The 22349-nt window shown below is 41.4% G+C and overlaps 1 protein-coding gene and 1 long non-coding RNA gene across 2 annotated transcripts in view; one reads left to right on the top strand and one right to left on the bottom strand.

Moving 5' to 3' along the window:
* Window positions 1–5800, top strand: part of LOC112654664 (uncharacterized) — a 126043-nt gene extending 120243 nt beyond the window's left edge. The window contains exon 6 of the long non-coding RNA XR_007402324.1: window positions 4166–5800. This is a non-coding gene — a long non-coding RNA (uncharacterized LOC112654664). The remainder of the gene's footprint in view (window positions 1–4165) is intronic.
* The window catches only part of EDNRA (endothelin receptor type A), a 56678-nt gene extending 44071 nt beyond the window's left edge, over window positions 1–12607 (bottom strand). Inside the window, exons 1-2 of the mRNA XM_025439246.3 lie at window positions 12468–12607; window positions 8512–8995 (exon numbers count right to left, since the gene is read on the bottom strand). Coding sequence (XP_025295031.1) covers window positions 8512–8928 — 417 coding nt within the window. The 5' untranslated portion in view covers window positions 8929–8995; window positions 12468–12607. The remainder of the gene's footprint in view (window positions 1–8511; window positions 8996–12467) is intronic.
* Window positions 12608–22349: the final 9742 nt, after the last annotated feature.

Raw genomic sequence — 22349 nt, 5'->3', positions numbered from 1 at the left:
ACTTTCTGGCTCGTTTTTGTTGGTTGACCTCACTGACATGACAATGAGTATAGAATACAAAAGTCTGCTTACCAGATGTGCCAATGTAATCTGCAAGATTTACATCATAAATGCTATTCTGGAGAGCAATCTCTGTATTGCACACATTTTCCTTTATGATGTGTTACTTCTGTCTTAAATAAACAACTAAAGAAGCCGTTGAATTTAATGGGGGAGAGAAAAGGGTCTGACTATCTTTGAAGACAGTCTTTGAAAACATAGTTCTATACAAGGGATTGCATCTGGATGACTGCAAAGTTTGCCTTATGAGGTATATGAGATAGAAGCAGTATGGCTGCTTGTGTAACAGCATGGTCTCTGAGATCACAGTGGATCCAAATCCTGGCTCTGCCACTTGCCAGCTGTGTAACCCTGAGGAAATCCCTTAAACATCTCAGTTTCTTCATTTTTCAGGCCACAGCAGTGCTTCATAGGTTTATTGTGAGGATCGAATAAGTTAGCCTGGCACAAAGCAAACACTAGTTAAGCTGCAGGTAACACTATTCCTATGTTCTAATGTATTTTAAGATTTTATATTTTTCCCTCGTTGATTCAGGACATGCTATTCCATGCAGTAGCCAGAATGCCAAATCATGTCACTCATCTGTGCTTAACTGTCTAAAAGCTTTCCATCTCACTCAGAGGAAAAGGATAAGGGCTTTATAAAGATGTACAGGTAGGGTGACCATGTTCCCTGGTAGTTTTAGGACAATCTGGGTTTATGCCTGTTGTCCAGATGCAATGATTGACAGTATCTCCTTTCACTCTCAAAGTATCCTGGTTTGAAGGATAAAATATATGGTTACCTTATTACTAGGCCCTATGTTATCTGCTTCCCCCCATCACATGCCCTACCTGCTTATCCCTGTGACCTCATGATACCACTTTTTCCCTTCTGCTTACCACAATAGCTTCCTTGCTGGGCCTTTAACCCTCCAGGCACATTCCTGCCTCTGGGCCTTTGCACTTGACATTTCCTCTGGCTGGAATGCCCTTGCCTTAGACAGCGGCATAGTTTGGTCCTTTTAAGTTTTAGGTTTTTATTCAACTGTCACCTTGATTGAGGCATTCTTTAGCCACCCACTCTGAAATTAATATCTTCCCCCCCTTCTATTTTTCTTTCCTATTTTAATTTTCTCTAGCAGTTATCCCATATGCAATATATTTACTTATTGCACTTGCTTATTGTCTTGTTCTTCTATTAGAATGTAAGCTCCATGAGGGCAAGGATGATTTTCTTCATTGCTATTTTCTCAATGACTGGTATATAGTAGGAACTCAATAAATATCTATTGAATGAATAAAGGAAGAACATTTATAGAAGAAAGATTTTTTTTTTTTGGAAGAAAGATCTGATGTCACTGAATAACCAACTAGCCAATCCACTGCCATCACCATTATCTTCTAGTATAAAATTTGATAAAAAAAATAATAGGGATCCTATGTTTAGGATTAGTGTTATGAGATCTGACCAACTTCCATTACTGATGCTCTATTCTATAAGTAAATTGTCTTAAAAGTTGAGATGGCAAACATTGTCAACGAAACTCCTAGAGATATAAACTCTAAAAGTAACTTCTTTTTTTGCACATAGAAGAATGGTATTAAATCTTCCTGAGGGAACACTTGATCTTTGCTTCCTGAGTCCAGGAACACTGGGGACTTCAAATCTTCCAAATTTAAGTAAACATGTCAGAGCACATGGTTTTATAAAATTTTTGATGTTCAAGCTTAAAAATAAGGCTACCAAAAATTAATACTAAGTGATATTTACATTTAGTCTTCTTACTAAATTCAATTTCAACCATTAACTTTATAATGTAAAGTTTTTCCAAGAAAAGCTAGAGCTAGTTAAAAATAAAATTGTAGCTATAGAAAGCAGTTATTCTAACTCCTGGGAGAATATGGTAGCTCCAGAAAGCAGTTGTAGAATTTCTGGCAGTATTTCACATTTTTTTTTCAGTATATCAAATTTATTTTGACAGAATTTCTTAGAACAGTCCTTACTTAAACACTCTAGTCTTAGAATCAACTTCAGAAACAGTAATGTTGATTCCCCATCCTCTCATTTTAGTGCCCACACTGTTTCTACCAACTATATAAGCTTGTATGATAATAAAGAAATAACATTCATATCCTAGCAACCCATGAGATGAAGACACCATAGAAATATTTCAAAATGAAATCACCCAAATATCTTTTATCGATCCCAGTGCTTGAAGCTGTGCAACATTTACACATACACACAGATACACATAGTTTATCATGTGAAAATTGTTTCTCAAAAGTAAAACTTTCATGCCTCCCTATTTTATGTTAAATTTAGAACACAGCAGCCTCTTCTATGAGCTGAAGTGTTTGATGGAGGAATATCATTGGCCATGATGCTTTACATCTCACCACCTTCCTAATGAGAACAGGACTGAAACCATCTCTCCCTCCTTAGCCATGGGAACAATCTTGCAGTTATGGATGGTTTCCATCTCCCATCCCCCTAAAGTAGGAATAACTGTGCTGTGAGCCAAATGCTGAGGGTTAGCAGGGTAACCTCACATGAGAATAATTACTTAATATGATCATGAGAGAAAGCAATGAGGTTCCCAGACACAGGAAACGAAAAGTCAGAATGGGAGGTAGAGTTGGAGAGGGCTCTGAAGCCTTTCCAGACAAGCAACTTCCTTGTAACAAACAGAAAATTGGGTAATAAATTTATCACTCTGTCATTTTATGTGTACAGATACTCTAAAATCAGCTAGTTAGCATAACGAACTTTTGCAATGCACATGTGTCTTAGCAATGCTAGAAACTCAACCTATTTCCTGTTCTCTAAAGAGCGTAATATGAATGCTCATTTTGATATTCCAAATCACTTGTAGGTTTAATATTTCAATCCAAATCACAAATCCAAGTGTGCTCAAAGAATGCATATTGCTCAGAAACCTTGAAAAAAGACTTCAATTGATTGTATGGGCCAGACAGTGGAAGGTAAACAACACAATGTCCGGACAAAGGCAAAGTGGGAAAATGATCCTGTTGTTATATGCTGCTCTGCTTTGCACACATTTCTCTCAGATTTATGGACTCTGAGACATTCCTGGTTTGTAGGAAAAAAGTAGAAATTCAATAAATTAAAGCTAGTCAGCTTTTAGATCTGGAATTGTATGGGAGGAAAAACATTCTCAGAGAAGCAAGTAGTACATTTTCTTATTTTACTCATTCATCAAATACTTTTTAAGTTGGGTACAATGCTGGATACAGGAGATACAATGATAAATGAGAATGATGGCAGCTTGCCTCAACAGTCTTGCAGTCTAGTGGGGCAGACAGGCAAGTGAACTGGCAAAGACAGTGAAATATATGTTAAATGCTCTTTCAGAGTTAATAGAGGGTGTCATGGGAGCACGTCAGAAAGGCAATAACACAGTTTGGGTCATAGATACTTGCCAGACAAAGAGATAAACGTTTAGGTGGAGATCTGAAGAATCAAGTGGAATAAGTTGGAAGCAGCATGAGGAAAAATATGCCAGGTAGAAAGATCATCTTGGTATTTATTCTCAGACAGGCGAGGTTAAGCTAGAGTGAATGGAGGGAAAGTGTGCAGAGAAGTGCTAGGAGGGAAGGCAGGGTCAGAGCCACCCCATAGGAAATGTTTAGCTGGGATGCAATGCACCAGCAACGGGCAGAGATCTTAGTCAAGGGACACATTTTTCTTTTGCAAAATTCAGGGAATACAGTTTTTATTCCTAATTTTATGGTTATAGCACTATTACTGGAGTGCATGAGAAAGATCTGCTTTTATTTGTTTGATAAGGAGTAAAAGGAAAACACCACTGTTATCATATATGCAATAATTTGGTGAGTAATTTGATCAATTTGGGTGAATATTACCATGGGTAATATCCTGTATCTTGTACATAAATGGAGATTTCCTGTGACAAATTGTCATCATCATCGTCATCACCATCAATATTTTAACTTGAAGATCTCTGAGAAATCTGATTAGAAGTTAATTTTAACAGTAAAGACCCTAATAAATCAAATCATATCAATAAGCATTTAATGAACAACTAACTACTTTGTTTGAGACACACAATCCATAAGTTGTGGCCATTTATTTTTGAGACAGGAGTTGCCTTGGTGATCTGATGTGTCAAGAAACAACTTTTGTATGGCTGCCCCAAAAAAGAATGGATTCCAGTTGCACAAGATGTCAAAGGCTGTGTGAACATGGAGATAACTGGCTCCAAGTGAACATCTCTGGTTTCCACATTGCTCAGATCCTCTGCCAGAGCAACATATTGAGTCTTGATTTTCCATTGCAAAATATTCCTGATAATTTCAAACAGAAATTGTATTTGTTTATTTTTCATTGTTGTCCTCAATAAGAGGTAGATTCTTAGAGTGGACCAAATTAGTAACCAACAATCAGTTATTGGAGTCTGTCACTGGCTAGTTAGCTTTTACCCCACATACTGAATGGAGACCTCATTCACCTACAGTATTATCTACGACATCACTGGTTTCAACTCCCAGATATGCACATCAGAGATTTCTATACTAGCCTTTGGGCTTACCTTCTTCCCTCTTTCATGGGCCATCATTCTAACCCTCTACAATCTACTTCTGTCATAAACATGTTTCCCCACATTTCTGTTTCTACTGATTGGGCTGAGGTACAGTGGTTTATGGGCATATCCATGTGCACGTATGGGTGAACTGTTATCCTAAAAGTACATGATGGAAAACTTTGGCTTACCCATGCACAAACATCATTTTTAGGGTTTTCATTGTATTCAAAATTATAATCCATCTTCCTATAGATAACACTCCAGGGCATTAACAGAATCTCATGAATCATTAAAGAGTACAGTTATTGGATTCTGTACTTCTAATATATTTTGGCATTTAGTAATTGGAGGTTGAGACCCTAAACACAGATACAATGTTTAAATTGTTTTTGCCATTATAGTGAATGTAAACAACTTATATACAGATTAATTTACTGGCTAAGTTTGTGCATTTCTTGAAAATTCACGTATGAGATAATTCAATTTCTTGACAAATCAAATCCATCATCAGTTTAGGTTACAAGTGTGTATATTTGAAGGAGTCTGTAACTCCCTCCTCTCTCCTGTTTTTGTTAGTCTTCTCATGTAATTACTGATGTTCTGCTTTTTGCATAACTAAAAATTAGAGTTAATCCTTTGATAAACTTAGCAATCTTTTCTTCAACACTGCCATTTGGAAGGCCCTTGAATGCTCCAAAACCAACAAGGTAAGTGACATTTATTTGCTTCCTTCGATTCCTTCTGCTTTACATTTTATTGTCTCAGACTTTCTGATTGTATTACCTGGGAGCTTACCTGTGTGTGCAGGTATAAGCCAGGGCCAGAGGAGTCTCTCTCTACTCTTTGGCTTATTTCTTCTCTCTGCAACATATATATCTCCAGGCTCATTTTTTTTTTCCCATTTAGGATCTATATAAACTTCAGCAGCAGTCATTCAGTTACTAGATGTAGCCTTTCTGAGAATGTTATTTACTTTGGGGTAGTGATGGCATTTTTGACCAGAGCTGTGTATACATATTGGGAGCTGGTAAGAAGTAGGTGAAGTGTAGTCGGAGTAGGGAAGATCTTGAATACCATACATGTGAACTTTTGGGTGTTTTTAATTAAAGCAACACTCAGTAGGTGGAAGTGAAGACCAGTAGAGGCTGGTCTGAAGATAGATCAATTAGGAAACTTTTGGAAATCAGGTGTAGAATGACCCCTTCTTCCCTGTTCACAGACCATCAAGAGCCACTCAGTACCAAACAAAATGGTAAAGTGAGATGGACAGCTGCCACTTTGTCCTGCAACACAGGGCAGCTTGCCATGGTCAGAGGAATCCACAGGTCTGATATGTGAGGCTCCAAAGCACTAGAATCTTAAAGCAGGAGCAGCTGCCGACAAAAGGCATGAGGGCCCAGAGCTCACATTGCTTGGAAGGATTTCCCTGGACTGTCCTGGGCAGAAATCAGGGAAACTGCATCATCTTATGGTCTCCTAACTTAGAGTAGAGACTGACAGAATGAGTAGGAATAACCCCCCAATACTGTGAGGCTTTCTAGCTTACTCGCATGTTTTCTTCTTTTCCTCTGGAAGAAGATTAAAATAACTAAAGCTTATATATATTTTTTAACTCAAAAGATTTACTTCCTAAAATGAATATTGGTTAAATGACTCATTACATGAGTTTTAGAAAACCAGAAACTACACTAAGTTACTCCTGTGGTGTAAAAACTGTCAAAGTGTCCACATTATTTAGAACTACAATAAAATATATTATGCATTGGATTCCCAAGAGGGAAGAATCATATGGTCAAATGAGGACGTCTAAGTTATTATCCATGGTTATATGAAGGTAAAACAAAGTTTTATTTGATTTTTTCACCAATTGGAGATATTCCAGATGATCTGATTTCAAATGTTGCTATGGAATACAAATGACATTTAGTCTAGTGATTGGCAGGTGGCACCTCAAAGAGATAAGGAAGTCTCCTGCCCAGCAGTTGTAGATAATGACTTTCCAAAAAGTTTCTTTGCAAATGGTCAAATGGGAATAGTTAATTCAGAGATAGTTAATTATTCTCCTGAGCCCTGCTGGGTTGGATAACTAGTGTATGTGTGTGAATAATCAACATTTAATACTCTACACTGTATTTTTTGTATTTTTGTATTTTTTGCATTTTATATTTTTGACTGGAGCCAAATTTTGAATAAGAGTCATATAAAGATTTAAATCTATTATTAAAGAAAGATGTCATGAGAAAGTCAAGTATTTACATGTAATATTTCATAAAGAAAAAATGAATAACCTTCAAAAATTAAAGTTCTGTAGCATGTGCTAAACATTTTAAGTTACTTACACATTTTCATTTTGCATCATAGTTCAGTTCTAAAATCCCATTTTAAGTTCAAATAGAAAATGTATGTTTTCGGGGCACCTGGGTGGCTCAGTGGTTGAGCATCTGCCTTTGGTTCAGGTTGTGATCCCAGGGTCCTGGGATTGAGTCCCACCTTGGGTTCCCCACAGGGAGCCTGCCTCTCCCTCTGCCTGTGTCTCTTGCTCTTTCTGCATCTCTCATGAATAAATAAAAACAATCTTAAAAAAAAGGAAACAAAACATGTTTTCATGCTATTCTGTGAAAAGATACGGTATATTTTTAAAAATCATTTTTGTCTAACTTCCCCAATTTTGCAAACAGTATATTGGAACAATTCTGGAATGTTTTTTATTTGTAATATTCAAGATTGTAATCACTGTTTTCGGCTATATTGTTAGGACTTCACTGTGTGGCTGCTTTTCCTGATAGGCAGGCAAGTATAATTTTGCCATTTAAGTGTAACTATTGGAAACTGCAAGACTTACTTAAAATTTATCAGGTCTTCAGACAAAATTTGCCATTTAAAGTCATATTGCAGAATATTATTGCTCAGAATAGCTTTGTTCTTATGGATAATACATGAGAAGAAAAAAAAATAAAGGCTGGGCTTAGAATAAAGACATTTTGTAACATCTGGCACAGACCACATGATTTCACTTGAATTTTAGGTTATTTGGATTCCTACAACCATTTTCCCTCATAACCGCTAGACCAAATATGAAATACCTAACTCCTTCTGGCTTGAGTTTTTTTTTGATACTAAGCAGTCGCTGAAGTGAGGTGATCACAGCGACAGTGGGTTATCTACCTCTCCCGCAGAAGCCCCAACCTTGTCTTATTTGTCTCAGAATCCTTCCTTCCTCACTCAGGGTTGGACACACAGTGGTTCCTTCATAAAAACTGCATATACCAAAGAAAACAAAGGGGGTGACAATAAACAGATGCCTGTTTTAAAGAGCTTTAGTGACACTGTTCAACAAGGTTAGCACTAGCCCGCGATCACGTGGACCCCGTTGTCTCTAAGTCACCCAGGTCACTGAGGTAAGCTAGCATGCCCTTTGGCTTCCATCATCAATCCAGATAGTCAAAAGAAAATAGGTACTTTTCACTTCAAGATGTACCATGGATATTTGGCTGCTGAACGGCAGCACCTTACAAAGGTAATGACAACTGAAGAGATACTCATTGTAAGTACTCCTTGGGCTCAGTAGATCTCACCCTGCAAACCAAATCTCAGAAAAATCCAGTTGCTTCCCAAGATTGCCCATCCACTCAGCAGGCTGAGGGCTGGCATAAGAATCTGCTTCGTTAAAGACCATGACTTTGAATAGTCATCCCAGAAATCTGATTTTGTTAACAACTGAGTTACCAGGTGAATGTAACATTTAACTAATAATAAAAATTTTAAATGCCACAGAGTTAGAAGGTTGCAGAAATCACTTTCAGTAAAAACATGGACTAAAATTCCAAAGGTCTGCAGCAACTCTCTTACTGTGGAATCACAGCATATGTTCAAACCTGCAAATATATTCATGGTTACTTCCTACCTTAAACACATTGATAGGGAGATCAATGACCACATAGATAAGGTCTCCAAGGGCAAGGCTGGCTATCAGTGCGTTGGGGCCATTCCTCATACACTTGTTCTGGTAAATGATCCTGAGCAGAGTTGCATTCCCCACCATTCCCACGATGAAAATAGTACAAGATATCACAGTGTTAATGTATTTGAAAGCTGAAGTAATCTTAGTCTGCTGTGGGCAATAGCTGTGCATTGAGCCATTGCTAGGTAGGGCCAAATTAGTGGGTCGATGAGTGGTGACCAGGAAGCTGAGTTCTGTTCCATGAAAAGTGGTGAAATCCACTGGAGTGCTTAGGTTTGTGCTGTAGCTCTCAGGATGATCACCGATTACATATCCAACCAGCGCTACCCAAAAGGTCACCTTGAGGCAAAAGGTTTCCATCGTGATGCGAATCTGAGGAAAGGGTTCTTATTGCGTTGTCTTTATACCCACACTTTTTTTTTTTCACCTGGAAAAGAAAGGAGGAAAAATAATCTTGGTTACAAAATCCAGCTGCCAATAAAATTATAGTCAATGATTATTTACCACTTCCAGTAAAAAGTAGTATATATTTGGTAATTAGATAAAATAATCTGTGTCAGGTTATCTCATGGCAGGGAAAAAAAAAAAAAAGAGAGAGAAGACAAAAGCTCCATTATGGCAAATTCTCTATCTCAGTCTCTGTCCCTCTGCCTCTCTGCCTTCTCCTCTTTCCCTCCCTCATCTCCATCCATAGCTATACTTTTATCTAGATTATGATATGGATGAGGATATGCCAGTTTTTCCTTTAGTAGATAAAAGTTACTTTTTTCTCTCTGTTTCAACTAGGCTGGTAAGAACCTGAGTCACAAAAATCTTCAAGAGTTACAAAATGTCACTTATTAATGGAAGAGAAAAGGCATTATTTGACAAGTAGAAGGCACATGGTATTAAGACTAAAAATTAATCAATTCTGTAATTAACAATTTAATATTCCAAAATGTGTTCCGTTTGGCACATGATAATGAACATGAGAATAAAATGTAGCACACGTAGCCAAGTTTAAAGTGTTATAAAATGCTCTTTTAAAGATCAGAACTCTGGTTAACTCCATCAATACCTTCATTTATTTATTTATTTATTTATTTATTTATTTATTTATTTATTTATTTATTTATTTATTTATTATGATAGAGAGAGAGAGAGGCAGAGACACAGGCAGAGGGAGAAGCAGGCTCCATGCACCAGGAGCCCGATGTGGGATTTGATCCCGGGTCTCCAGGATCGCGCCCTGGGCCAAAGGCAGGCGCCAAACTGCTGCGCCACCCAGGGATCCCATAGATTTCTACTTCAATCCTTAAAGTAAAGATGCTGGGGTAATTGAGGGAGTTGCTGGTCACATAGCAATCAAAGGTAAATTTAAAAAAATGGCTCTTCCCCTTTAAATATTTTGTGAATTTTCTTCTCTGTGAGTTTTTAATGATTCTTTAAATGAAGACCATAAGATCATTAATGCAATGGCATGTGTCTATGATTTATATGCCCAGTTCATAACTTAATTTTTAAAAGTTGTGTCCCATTGTTTTTTTATCTATTTATGGTTGGTATTGACCACTTCTAAGAATTTGGACAGTTATCTTGGGAAACCAACAGAGCTTAGGTTTCGACAATAAGTAGATGAAATAAGATTTATTCAGGTTGTACGGAAGGTCTGAAGTAAGTACAAGGTGCAAATACCATATACTTTTTGCCTTCCCCTGAGGTTTTTCACAGGAACCTGAAACATTAATGACATCGTATGTATATTAATAGCTTATTATGTATGCATCTGTTATCTGACCTGAGCTTTACAACTCTAGGTAGGCAGGGGCAATATTCCCATTTTAACTGTGAGGAAAATGAGTCTTGAAGAAGTTAAGGCTTCGTGATCAAGAAGTGGCAGGACAGGTATAATGCCTCTCTTTGCTCTGCCTAATTATAAGTAGTTTGCAGTTGTTTCCTGCTTTTTACAGTTTGGAGTAAATATCTGACTGAATGTTGACAGACCTACGAAGTGCCACTACTTGCATTCCACAGTGGAGACCAGGACTCTATGAACAAAGCAGATCATCATTCTCCGTTTCAGATCACAGATATGGGAGAAAAGAAATCCTTCAATACCTTGTGCTATTTGATGGCTAAAGCCTCCCAGTTTCCAGGTTGGAATGGACCCTTCAGCAATGTTTCCTTAAAAAATAAGAGAAAGAAAGCCTTTCCTGGAAACGAAGTGGCTCTTTGCCCAGCAGAGTCCACTAGGAGAGTATTTAGTGAACTGATCTGGCTATCATGGGGTTATGACACTGGGGAAAGGCACTACTAGTGGTTGAACATTAGCATGCTGGTTTGCTTGGTCGGCTGTTGATGTAGGAGCTAAGGAGGCCAAGGCTGTGGGTTCTTATCAAGGTGTGAGGTGAGCTAGTGACCATCAAAACCATCAAAACCACTTTCCTTCCTCCGTGAGCACATCATTTCTGATGACATCTCCATCAGCTCTCTACGTGTATTTATTTTATTTTATGGTAGAGAGAGAGGAGAGAGGCGGAGGGACAAGCGGAGGGACAAGCGGAGGGACAAGCGGAGGGACAAGCAGGCTCCATGCTGGGAGCCCAACGCGAGATTCGATCCCGGGACTCCAGGATTGTGCCCTGGGCCAAAGGCAGGCGCTAAACCGCTGCGCCACCCAGGGATTCCCCTCTACGAGTATTAAGCAGCAGGGCTAAGGGATACTTGGCAAAGATGCATGGGTATCATGTTATCATTGGGTGAAAAATACAATAAAATAAACAACAACAAAAAAGGCCTCTCAAATACATGTTACTCCAGGGATGAATCTGTAGCCCAATCCATGGATCTAAGTCATGCTGTGCTTGAAACCCTCAGTCACTAGACCCAGCTCCAGTGAAGCTTCTTAGGTTCAGCCCAAGGGCTGTAGATTCAGCCTTCTTCATATCTGGGGGCTAAGAATTTGGTGGAGTTCAAAAGCTGTTACTGAGGAAGAGGACTGAATCCTTAGGCCTACACTGTAAGCATTTACCATCTTGGATTTTTAGGATTAAAGTTCGCCTGTAATTAGTAATTTGGAAATTCCAATCTTACCGAAATGGCATAAATTTAAAGCAGGTAATTTACTGAAATGATTGCCAAGGTGTTTCTCCATAGTTAACCCCGGGGCGGGGGGGGGGGGGGGGGCTACGAGGTGGGGGGAAAGCCGCGAACAGCAACCGAGGAGGGGCGGGGGGGGGGGGAGCCAAACAAATAAACTAGGAACTTTTTACTAGTTTGCCGCGGGCTCTGCTCGGTTCTTCCTGACGACGCCCGACTTTGATGTGCCCCCACCCCGCCGGCCAACAACTCTGTCCGGGAACTCCCCCAGGGTGGTGTCAGCAGGGGCTGGTGATCTACACACAGCCCGGGTTTTCCGCACGTGAAACGCAACAAGTGCCCTTTGAAGGAGAGCGGCCCCCGACCTCGGCCTGCGGGCGTCCGAGCCGGGGCTCCGGGGGCGCCCGGGCTTCCCCGACCTCGGCGCGCCCCTCCCCGCGCCCTCCTGCCCGCCTGCCCCCGCCTGCCCTCCCCGCGCCCTCCCCGCGCCCCCCTGCCCTCCCCGCGCCCTCCCCGCGGCCCCGCGCCCGCCTGCCCTCCTGCCCTCCTGCCCTCGGCGCGGCCCGGGCGCGCGGAGCGAGCAAAGGCTGCGAGGGAACCTCACCAGCCGCCGCGGGGCCGCCGCCGAGGGCGTGAGGTTCCTCCACGCTCTCGCAGCGTCGGGGACAGGGAGCCCCAGGCAGAGCCCGGAGGCCGAATCCCGCCTGGGGCGCCCCGGGCAGGTGGGGGGCAGCCCCGGGCGGGGGCGCCAGGCTGCGGGGCGCCCGGCTGTCCTCCGGCAGGCCCCCCCCCCGCCCCCCGACGGGAAGAGGTGCACCGACCGTGGAGCTCGGCGGGGCCACGGCCGCCCGGTCCGCGCGCCGCCCGAGGAAGCGCAGCCGAGCGCCGGTGCTGCAGGCCCGGCTCCCACGCCGCCCCGCTCCCGCGGGAGCTCCCGGAGCCGCAGCGGCCGCCGGCGGACCGAGCCTCTCGCCCGCTGTGCGCGGCCGCCGGACCACGGGGACGACTGCGCGCGCGCCGAGCTCGCGGGAGACTCGAGGGGACACGCCCCCGCGCGGCCGGCCCCCTGCGCGCCGCGCTCCCCGACCGCCCGCCCGGCCCCGGGGCCGCAGGAGCGCCCCCCGCCCCCCCGCCTGCCCCCTAGACCGCACCCGGCCGCCGCCCCCCCAGGCCCCGGGGGCGAGAGTCTTAACTCTTTCGCTCCCGAAGTGAAGGGGGTTCGGCAACAGCAAGCCCCAGAACCGAGGGAGGCCCTGCTGAAAACCCGCTCCCTTCGCTGCGGGCGCAGGCGGGTTCGATCCGAGAGGGAAGGACTACAGATGGAGCCCGAGCGGAAGGGTGCTGCTGGGGGGGGGGGGGGCTCCACGTCCCCGCCTCTTGGCTTGCCTTGTCTGCCCCCCTTCTTAAGCTTGTGGCAAGTGAAAGAGCCAACCTAGCGGTGGACTGATCAAGTGTTGCTTTGATCTCATTCCTAGAAGCCTGCACCCCAAGGCTCCACACCACTCCAGGGCAAGGCAGGAGAGTCTGTGGAAGGGTCCAGTGTGTGGCTCAGAGACACTTTGGATTCCTCAAGAAATCCAAGCACTGAGGGGTGCAGACACTGCAGAAGGTAGCTCTCAGAATCTTTCTGTAATAGAGAGTTTTATCCTAAATTGCAGAGCGGGAGAGGACGTGAGGGACAAAGGCCATTGCCCGTGACATTCGAGAAAAACTTGAGGGCTCCTTAGAGAAAGTTCTCCCTTGGAGTCACTTAATGTGCTGCTGGTATGAGACATATTATGGAAACGTGAGTTTGGAGTGCTGGTAACATGATATACAGACTGTTCTGCTCATCTATTACAGCTAAAGAAAATCACCCCAAGACAGTAGTGGCTTCAAACAACAGCAGTCATTTACTTTACTCATCATTCTGCAATTTGAGCAGGGCTTGGCAGGGACAGCTCATCTTTGCTGGGGCTGGAGGCTCCAACTTGCAAGGCAGTTCACTCACTTGGTGATGAGTGTTGGTTTCCCTCCATGTTTGTCTCTCTACAAAGTGGTTTAGGCTTCCTCACAGCATGGTGGCCCGGTTCCAAGAAGGAGTGTCCAAAGAGTTGGGACGTGAAGCTGCCAGTTTCTTAAGGTCTGGCCTGGAAATTGGTACAGTGTCACTTCTGTAGAACTCTATTATGAAGCAGTCACTGGTCCCAGATTCAAGGTGAGGGGATATTGCTTCCACCTGTCAATGCAAGGCATGCAAAGAAGTTTAAGAGGGCATCATGTAAAATAATCAGAGAGATGCACAGAATATCATCATTGAATGAGGCCTTAACAGTCATGTAGTCCAACTGGACTAGGTATTATCCTGTGCATTAATCTATTCTATCTACAGCTTTCTCATGACAGAGGGTCAGTCAGTCAAGATAACTGATAGCTTCCATAAATGGATGCCTTAGTTTTCATGGAAAAAAAGGTACCCTTTCAAGCATATGGCTTGGCAAGCTGGCAATATTTCCAGAGAAGGAAAAAATTATTGCTTCCTTCCAGAAGAGGCAGTTCTACACCAGGGTTCACACCTTGGAATATGAAACATGTGCTGGATTTTAGTCCCTACTCACCCTGCAACCAGACACACTTGGACAGTGCACAACTTGCGTAACTGAACATGTTAGTCTATCCAGTCTTTGGTAGAGCACATTAATCAGTCCCTACATCCTGGGAACAGCTCATCCCATGGTGGCACAGGTCTAGTTATTAAAATTTCCTTCTCTGGCTGTGGTTCAGTTGGTTAAGCATCTACCTTCAGCTCAGGGAATGGAAAATAGTGCAGTAGCTTGGAAAACAGTATGGCAGTTCCTCAAACAATTAAACATAAAATTACTGTATTAATGATGTACGTATGTATGATGTATGTATGATGTATTGTATGATCCAACAAATTCTATTTCTGGGTATATACCCAATGTGAATAAAACCAGGTATGTGTATACCTATGTTCATAGCAGCATTATTCACAATAGTCAAAAGATGGAAATAACCCAAATGTCCATCTATGGATGAATGGATAAACAAAATGTAGCATACACACATGCATAAAATGAAATATTATTCAGTCTTAAAAAAGTAAAATTCTGATACATGCTACAATGTGGATGAAACTTGAAGACATTATGTTAAGTGAACCATGCCAGATGCAAAAGGACAGCTATTGTGTGATTTTCCTTATATGAAGTGCTTTAGAGTAGTAGTCAAAATCAGACACAGTAAATGGTACGGTGGTAGCCATGGACTGGTCTTGGGGGAGACCTGAGGATGTACTATTTAATGTGTTTCAGAGTGTCAGTTTGGGATGGAAATGTTCTAGAGGTAAATGGTGGTGGTGGTGATGGTTGCACAACAATGTGAATGTACTTAATGCCACAGCTGTATGCTTAAAAATGGTTAAAGTGATAAATTTATATTATATATAGTTTGCCATACAAAAAATTCTTCCTGACATTGATATGAAATCTGCCTCTATATATTACCTGTTTATCTACCCTACACGTTCATAAAATAAATTTACTGCTTCTTCTAACAAAGATCTTTTTATGTGGATCACCAGCATAGATCTGCCTTTGTAAGGGATTGGGATTGCCTTACTCGTTTTAGGTGAGAACAACACAAACTTTCCTTAGTTTTTAGAGATTTATATTCTTGTCTTCTCTGCTTTGGGAAAAAATGACTTCAATAGATTTAAATCTGTTTTCATTTAAATTAACTACTTCCACTAACCCCTCTCCCCATATACAGGACTTTATATACTTACTCCATTTCCATATTCCCTGTTTTGTACTTTTTTTTTTTGCTTCGTACTTTTTAAGTTTTTAAAAAGATTTATTTATTTATTTATTTTAGAGAGAGATTGGGGGCAAGGGTAGGGGTAGAAAGAGGGAGAGAGAGAGAGAGAGAAAGAATCTCAAGCGGACGCCCTGCTGAGCATGGAGCCTGATGTGAGACTCCATCTCACGACCCTGAGATCATGACCTGAGCTGAAACCAGGAGTCAGATGCTCAACGGACTGAGCCACCCAGGTGTCCGCCACTGCTTTGTACTTTTAATGAAAATATAATCAGTATATTGACTAAGTTTCTCAATTCTACTTCCAAGGATTATTTCTTTCCCCTGGAAGGTAGGTTGAAAGCAGATTTTCGGGTCTTTGGAATTTCCAGACTTTCTTAACCACACTTGACTTCTGGTTCAAGCAGCTCATAAGTGGAGCATTACTATAATGGTAGTTACACTGATTTTTCTCAGCATCATATTATCATTATTGATTTCCTGAATAATTGCTGAAGATCAAGAAGTACTCAAGATAGCACTTAAAAGCCCAGTTCTCATGTGTCTTTCAGATAAAAGTTCTTATGAATTTAAGATTTTTGATTCAAATTTGCAAATCCATTTCACAATTGCTAATTCTTAAGATCCTCAAACCTGAAGTGCAATAAAGGATTTGTGTCTCACAGCATTTGCTAAAAATGTTGTGTTCACTTCAGGGCCCCCTGGGGGATAGGAAACATGAAGGGGTCAGAGAGGAACCCTTGGAGAAGGGGAGAAACTGGGGACTTGCACATCAGAGACCTGGACCTGTCACCGTAGCCTTCATACTGGGCAGTGCCATGGTCAGGACTTGCTGTTGACAACATACATCACAGGCCTGGAGAAGAAAAAGCAAGCCCATTGAGTTTAAGTTCCATTTTTTTAAAGTTTTTAAAACTTATTTATTCATGAGATACACAGAAAGAGAGAGGCAGAGACAGGCAGAGGGAAAGCAGGCTCCCTGTGGGGAGCCCGATGTGGGACTTGATCCCAGGACCCTGGGATCATGATCTGAGCCAAAGGCAGATACTCAACCGCTGAGCCACCCAGGTGCTCTTAAGTTCCATTTTTAATTGAAATTCACTACAGGCAGTTTGTTTTTAAAAGAAAATGTTTCCAAATGTTAGCCTGTGATGGGTTGCTAAGGATTCTAAAGTGTTTTTTCACTGCAATAATGTTGCTCATGGTGGTCAAGACTGCAGGTTACCTCATTGAAACCTACTTAAGGCCTAATGTAGCCCAATGTTTTGTAGACCACTGGTAATCTCACTGGAGGGCTGAGAAACTGTTCTATCTTAGCATCACTAATGGTTAGGCAAGCAGATATTAGTTGTCCTCTGATGACATATTCTATCTGGCCACAGATGTTTAACTTAAGGCTTTAGCTATACAAGTTTCCAGGAAAGATAGGAGACAGACATACAAGTTAAACACATGCTATGAGGAAACAAATAGACAAATCCAGAAAGTGTGACATTTTACAGGACAATTGGCCCCGGCTCCTTAACAAGTCAGTCGATGAAAAATGGGTATTTTTCTAGATTAAAAGAGACATAAAGGAGCACGACCACCAGATGCACTGTCCTGGATTGGGTTCTGGTTTGGAGAAACCAACTGTGGGGAACATTTTTGGACAACTGGGAAAATTTAGATTTGGATTGGATATTGGATGCAGTGAAGGATTTACTAAATTTATCAAATGTGAAATGAACTTAATTAAATGCGATTCTTTTGGCATATAGGAGAACAGTCTTATATTTTAGAAATGCTATTTCGGGGATATATAATTTACCTTTAACTACCAAAGCAGAAACAAAAATGATATGAGTTAAGAAAAAGAAAAGAATGTAAAGTACCTGGGCTTGGCACATAATAAGAGCTCAATAAGCCTTAACTCTTTTTATTTTCATTTGTTCCTTTCTTAGTTGTCCATGAGGAGAATGGTAGAACAGAATAAGCAGCTTCACATGGCACCTTGAGTGACCTTAGGAAAGTGACATAGTAGCAGTGATGAAGGCCAAGGTGATCAATGGCATCTAAGGAGCTAGAACTTAAAAGCTGGAAGGTTATCTGGTGTCTTGAAGTGGCTGTAAGGAGAACAATTATCCATAGCAGAGTTTATGCAACATGGCCCCAGGGATCCCTTTAATGACACAGGAGGGGTCTGAGGGTTCAAGATTTTGCTGGTGAGGACTAGAGGCCAGGATGGGTGCTATGAGGACATCACTGTGACTCTGACTTTTGAATGTTCCTTTAGGTTGGTATGGGCTTGGGAGCTGCAGGTTGCACTCGTAATATAAGATGACAAACAAAATATGCATGAGCTTGAATAAACAGAATTAATTGAAAGAGGTGACAGCAGGTGTTCCATGGAATAAGTTCGGACGAGTAGAGGTAAGGACCAATAGCTTACAGTCTCTGCTTTAGATATGTCAGGAAAACTTGAAATTGGCAGGGAAGATCACTAGGTGTCCTGTCTAGTGCATTTTTCTGTTATCTGTGCCTTCCATCAACTTTGAGCTCTTTTACAACTCTGTAGGTTGCAGAAAACTGGTAGCAATACAAGAGATTCTTGAACATAGAAATAACAATTTCGATTGGTAGAGATGCAAGAGATTCTTGCCTTGTGGATATTGACCACTTGTCTTAGCTCAAACTGCCATAGTAAAATACCACAGACTAGATAGTTCAAACAACAGATATTTATTTTCTCATAGTTCTGGAGGCTGGAAGTCCAATATCTGGGCACCAGCATGCTCAGATTCTGGTGAGAACTCTCTCTCTTCCTGGCTTCTTGCTGGGTCCTCACATGGCAAAGGGAAAGAAAGTGAGAGAGAGAGAAAAGATATGTACCCTGGTATCTCTTTTTATAAGGGTACTATTCCCATCATGAAGTCACCACTGTCATGACCTCATCAAGTCCTAGTTATATCCCAAGGCCCCATCTCCAAATACCATCACATAGGATGTTAAGACTTAATGGGTTCTGATCAACAGTTCTAATGTGTGGAGGGGCATATTTGAGGGGGGCAGTTTTCCACACCACCAACCAGTTCTCTAACACCAGCTAGATGTTTACAATTCAACTTAATTCTGACACTATCTTTCCAGAAATAGCATCAGATTCTCCAAGTGAAGGGCTTGGTCCCAAGAGATGGCACTCCATTTAAGATGCCAATCACAAACCCAGGTTGTTGTCTGTGCTTCTGACTGACTGGCTGTAAATCAGAGGTTCATACACCCTCCTCCTTGGGTTTGATTAATTTGCTAGAGTGGCTCACAGAACTCAGGAAAGTTGTTTACTCACTGGATTACTGATTTATGACAAAGGGTATCAAGGGATACTAACCAATAGCCCAGTAAAAAGATACACAGGGTGAGGTCCTGAACAAATTAGCTTTTGTCTTTGTGGAGTTTGGGGCCTGGCATGGTGGTACATGGAAGCCATCTGGTTCCCCAAACTGAAAGCTCTCCAAACCCTCTCTTTTTTGTTTTTTGATGGAGGCTTCATTACATAGGCATCATTGATTAAATCATTGGCCATTGATCATTGATACAGTCTCAAGAAATCAGGGCATGAGATTGAAAGTTCCAACCCTCTATTCATGGTTGGTTCCCCTGACAGTTAGCCCCCATCCTTACTTGCTTTCCAGAAGTCATCTCATTAACATAGTCCCGTTGTGTTGGAAAGGGGCTTGTCATGAATAAGACATTCACTTCACCTTTATGGTTCTGAAGTGTTTTTTCTGCACTGAGGTCAAGAGACTAAATATTTTAACCAAAGATACTCTTATTGCTCAGGAGATTCCAAGAGTGTTGGGATCTGTGACCCAGGAATTGTTGATGAAGATGAAATACATGTGAGACATATACTCTGTTCATTAGAATGACCAAATATATATTCCTTATAAATCACAATATAGGTTTCAATATATGAATTTGAGAGGAAAACATTCAGTTTATAACATTTTGTCCCTACATTTCTTTTTTTTTTTGTCCCTACATTTCTTAAATTCATGTCTTTCTTGCATGAAAAATTCATTCATTCTAGCCCAACAGCCCCCAAAAGTCTTAACTCATTCCAACATTAACTCTAAAGTCAAAGGTCCAAAGTCTCATCTAAATATCATCTAAATCAGATATGAGTGAGACTGGCGGTATGATTCATCCCTAAGGCAAAATTCATCTCCAGCCGTGAACCTGTAAAAACTGTGCCTCCAAAATATAATGGTGGGACATACATAGAATAGACAATTTGCTTGTATATAAGAGGAAATTGTTAAGATCACATCATCTTTAGGATATCAAAGGATATCAAGGGATATATGGATCTGTGATGAATTTCTTCTGGAGCTTATAATTTACATATCTAAAAACTAGAAACTAGAAACTAGAAGCAGGAAGACAGGTTAGTGTTGAAGGAGGTAGGAACAAGTCTCCCCCAAATGTGCCACTTTGGCAGGTAGACTACTTTCAGCTGAAGGCAATTAAGACTCAACAGATTCAAGAGAAACTATTACCTCTCCCTCAAACTGCCTAAAAAATTTTAGTTGAGGGGCTGACCAAGAAACAGAGCTACTACCAAGAGATACCTTGCATGCTTGCTTGCTTGCTTTCTTCTTCTTTTTAAAATCAGAATGAACTATCTGAATGGCAAGACGAACATAATTACCAAACATCTGCTTTTCTTATCCTCTTGTGAATCACCCTCCTCCTCCTTGAAGCCCCAGGCCCTTATCCATTCCTTAGCTCAAGATGGCATATAAGCCTCAATTGTCTGATTTGTCCTGGGGTCTCATTGTTTTTGTGGGGCCCCCATATGAACATAATTGAAATTGTTTTCTCTAGTTATTCTATTTTTTTTAGTTTTTAAATTTAAATTCAATTTTCCAACATATAGAATCTATTTGTTAATTTGATTATTCAACCAGTCAGAGAACTTAGAAGAAAGATAGATGGAAAATTTTTTCTTCCTCTCCTACATGGTGTTACCTTAGTATAAAGCATAAGTGTAGAGAGTAAAGTGGTGGTAGACACAGCTTTGGTTTGGTGGTCAAGTTTAAGGCACAAATCCTAGAGATATTTAAAATGAGGAACACCAAAATAGCAGGAAGTATATTCTATATAACAAACCCTTCCACCAAAAGAACATATTGGATTAAAACAACAATAGTTTATTAGCTCATGACATTGTAAGTCAGCAGTTTTGATTAGATTCATCTGGGTAGTTCTTTTGCTGGTCTTGGGCAGGCTCATTTATGTAGTAGAGTTTCCTTATGTGTGTGTAGTCAGCCAGCATTTGATGGCCTCACTCACATATCTGGCTCTTGGCTGGAGCAAGGGATTCTCAGGGCCATGTGTCTTCCATCATCCAGCAGGCTAGCCTGGCTCATTGATCTGGTGGTGTCAGGGTTCCAAGTGCAGAAGCAAGGGCAAGCCCCAATAACCAAGTAGTCTTCAAGTGTCATCTTGCACCATGTTTGTTGTCATCCCATTGGCCAAAGCAAGTAACATGATCAGGGCCAGAGCCAGTATTAGAGGAGACTAACCAAGAGCATGGAAATAGAGAATTATTTTAGCCATTTTTGCAAACAATCTAATGAAACCAAGAGCTAAAAAAAAAAAATTATTTATTTATTTATTATTTATTTATTTATTTATTTATTTATTTATTTATGAGACACACACAGAGGCAAAGAGATAGACAGAGGGATAAATAAGCTCCTCGCAGGGAGCCCAATGAGGGACTCAATTTCTGGACCAGGATTACACCCCAAGCCAAAGGCTCAAAACTGCTGAGCCACCCAGGTGTCCCTAAACCAAGAGTTATTTTGTGGGAAAGAGTGCAGAGTAGATCTAGAGGAAGAAGCAGGAAGAATAAAAAAAATAACTCTATACCAATATTTATTAATTAAAACTATGTACCAGGTTCTGTGCTAGGAAGACAGATTTTAAAAACCAACAGTGACGCCTGAGTGGCTCAGGGTGTGATCCCAGACCTGAGATCAAGTCTCACATCAGGCTTCCTGCAGGGAGCCTGCTTCTGTCTCTGCCTCTCTCTGTCTCTCATGAATAAATAAATAAAATCTTAAAAAAAAAAACCCAAAACAAAACGAACAAGATGTAACTCTATTCTAAAGAAGTCTAGAGTGGGGGAAAATATATAAACAGCTTAAAAACAGCTCACCAAGGGTTAGGATAGAGCTATGCTAGCTAGCGGTTCAGGAAACATTTTTTGTAAAGGGTTATCTAGTAAATACTTTGGCTTTGACAGTTACTGGACTTTGCTTTTATCTCAGAATGTGAGCAAAATGGCCAGATGAGGAAGATGGACAGTGAATCCATTAGGGTACCAGGAAAAGGAAGCCAGTTTTGAGGGGTCAAGAGAGGTTTATATAAGTGGGAAGAAGAGGAATTAAGTTTTTAAACAGTTTGGAAACTGTTAAGCATCAGATCCATTCAAGTAGATGTGATGGATATCTAAGGGCGTATGGAACAATAGGCCTGGGCCTAGGTGAGGCCTTTGGTCATGAACGAGGGTAGTAAGCAGTAACTGAAGCCATGAACTGGAAGCATTTCATTTGGAGACTGAATGTGAAAAAAGGAAAGGGCTAAGAAGCCAGGATGAGCCTTGTACAAAGCATTCAGTTTAGGGTAAGCAGGTCTGCTTGTCAAACAGAGAGAGAAGCATCAGAGAAAGAACCAGGGAAGGGCCACATCTGTGACAGGAAGAAAGAAGTGAGTTATGGCAATGAGTGAGTGGTCAAGAGGTCAAAGGGAATGAAGACTGAGAATGGGACGGGGAGATGGGCAATAAGGGGGATATTGTTCTAAGAATGTCAGGTTGGGCCTTTAGGCAAACTCCT

This window comes from Canis lupus, chromosome 15 (assembly GCF_003254725.2).
Source record: "Canis lupus dingo isolate Sandy chromosome 15, ASM325472v2, whole genome shotgun sequence".
Lineage (NCBI taxonomy): Eukaryota > Metazoa > Chordata > Mammalia > Carnivora > Canidae > Canis > Canis lupus.
Note: the sequence above shows the minus strand (reverse complement) of the source record. Positions and strands in the feature narration are given on the sequence as shown.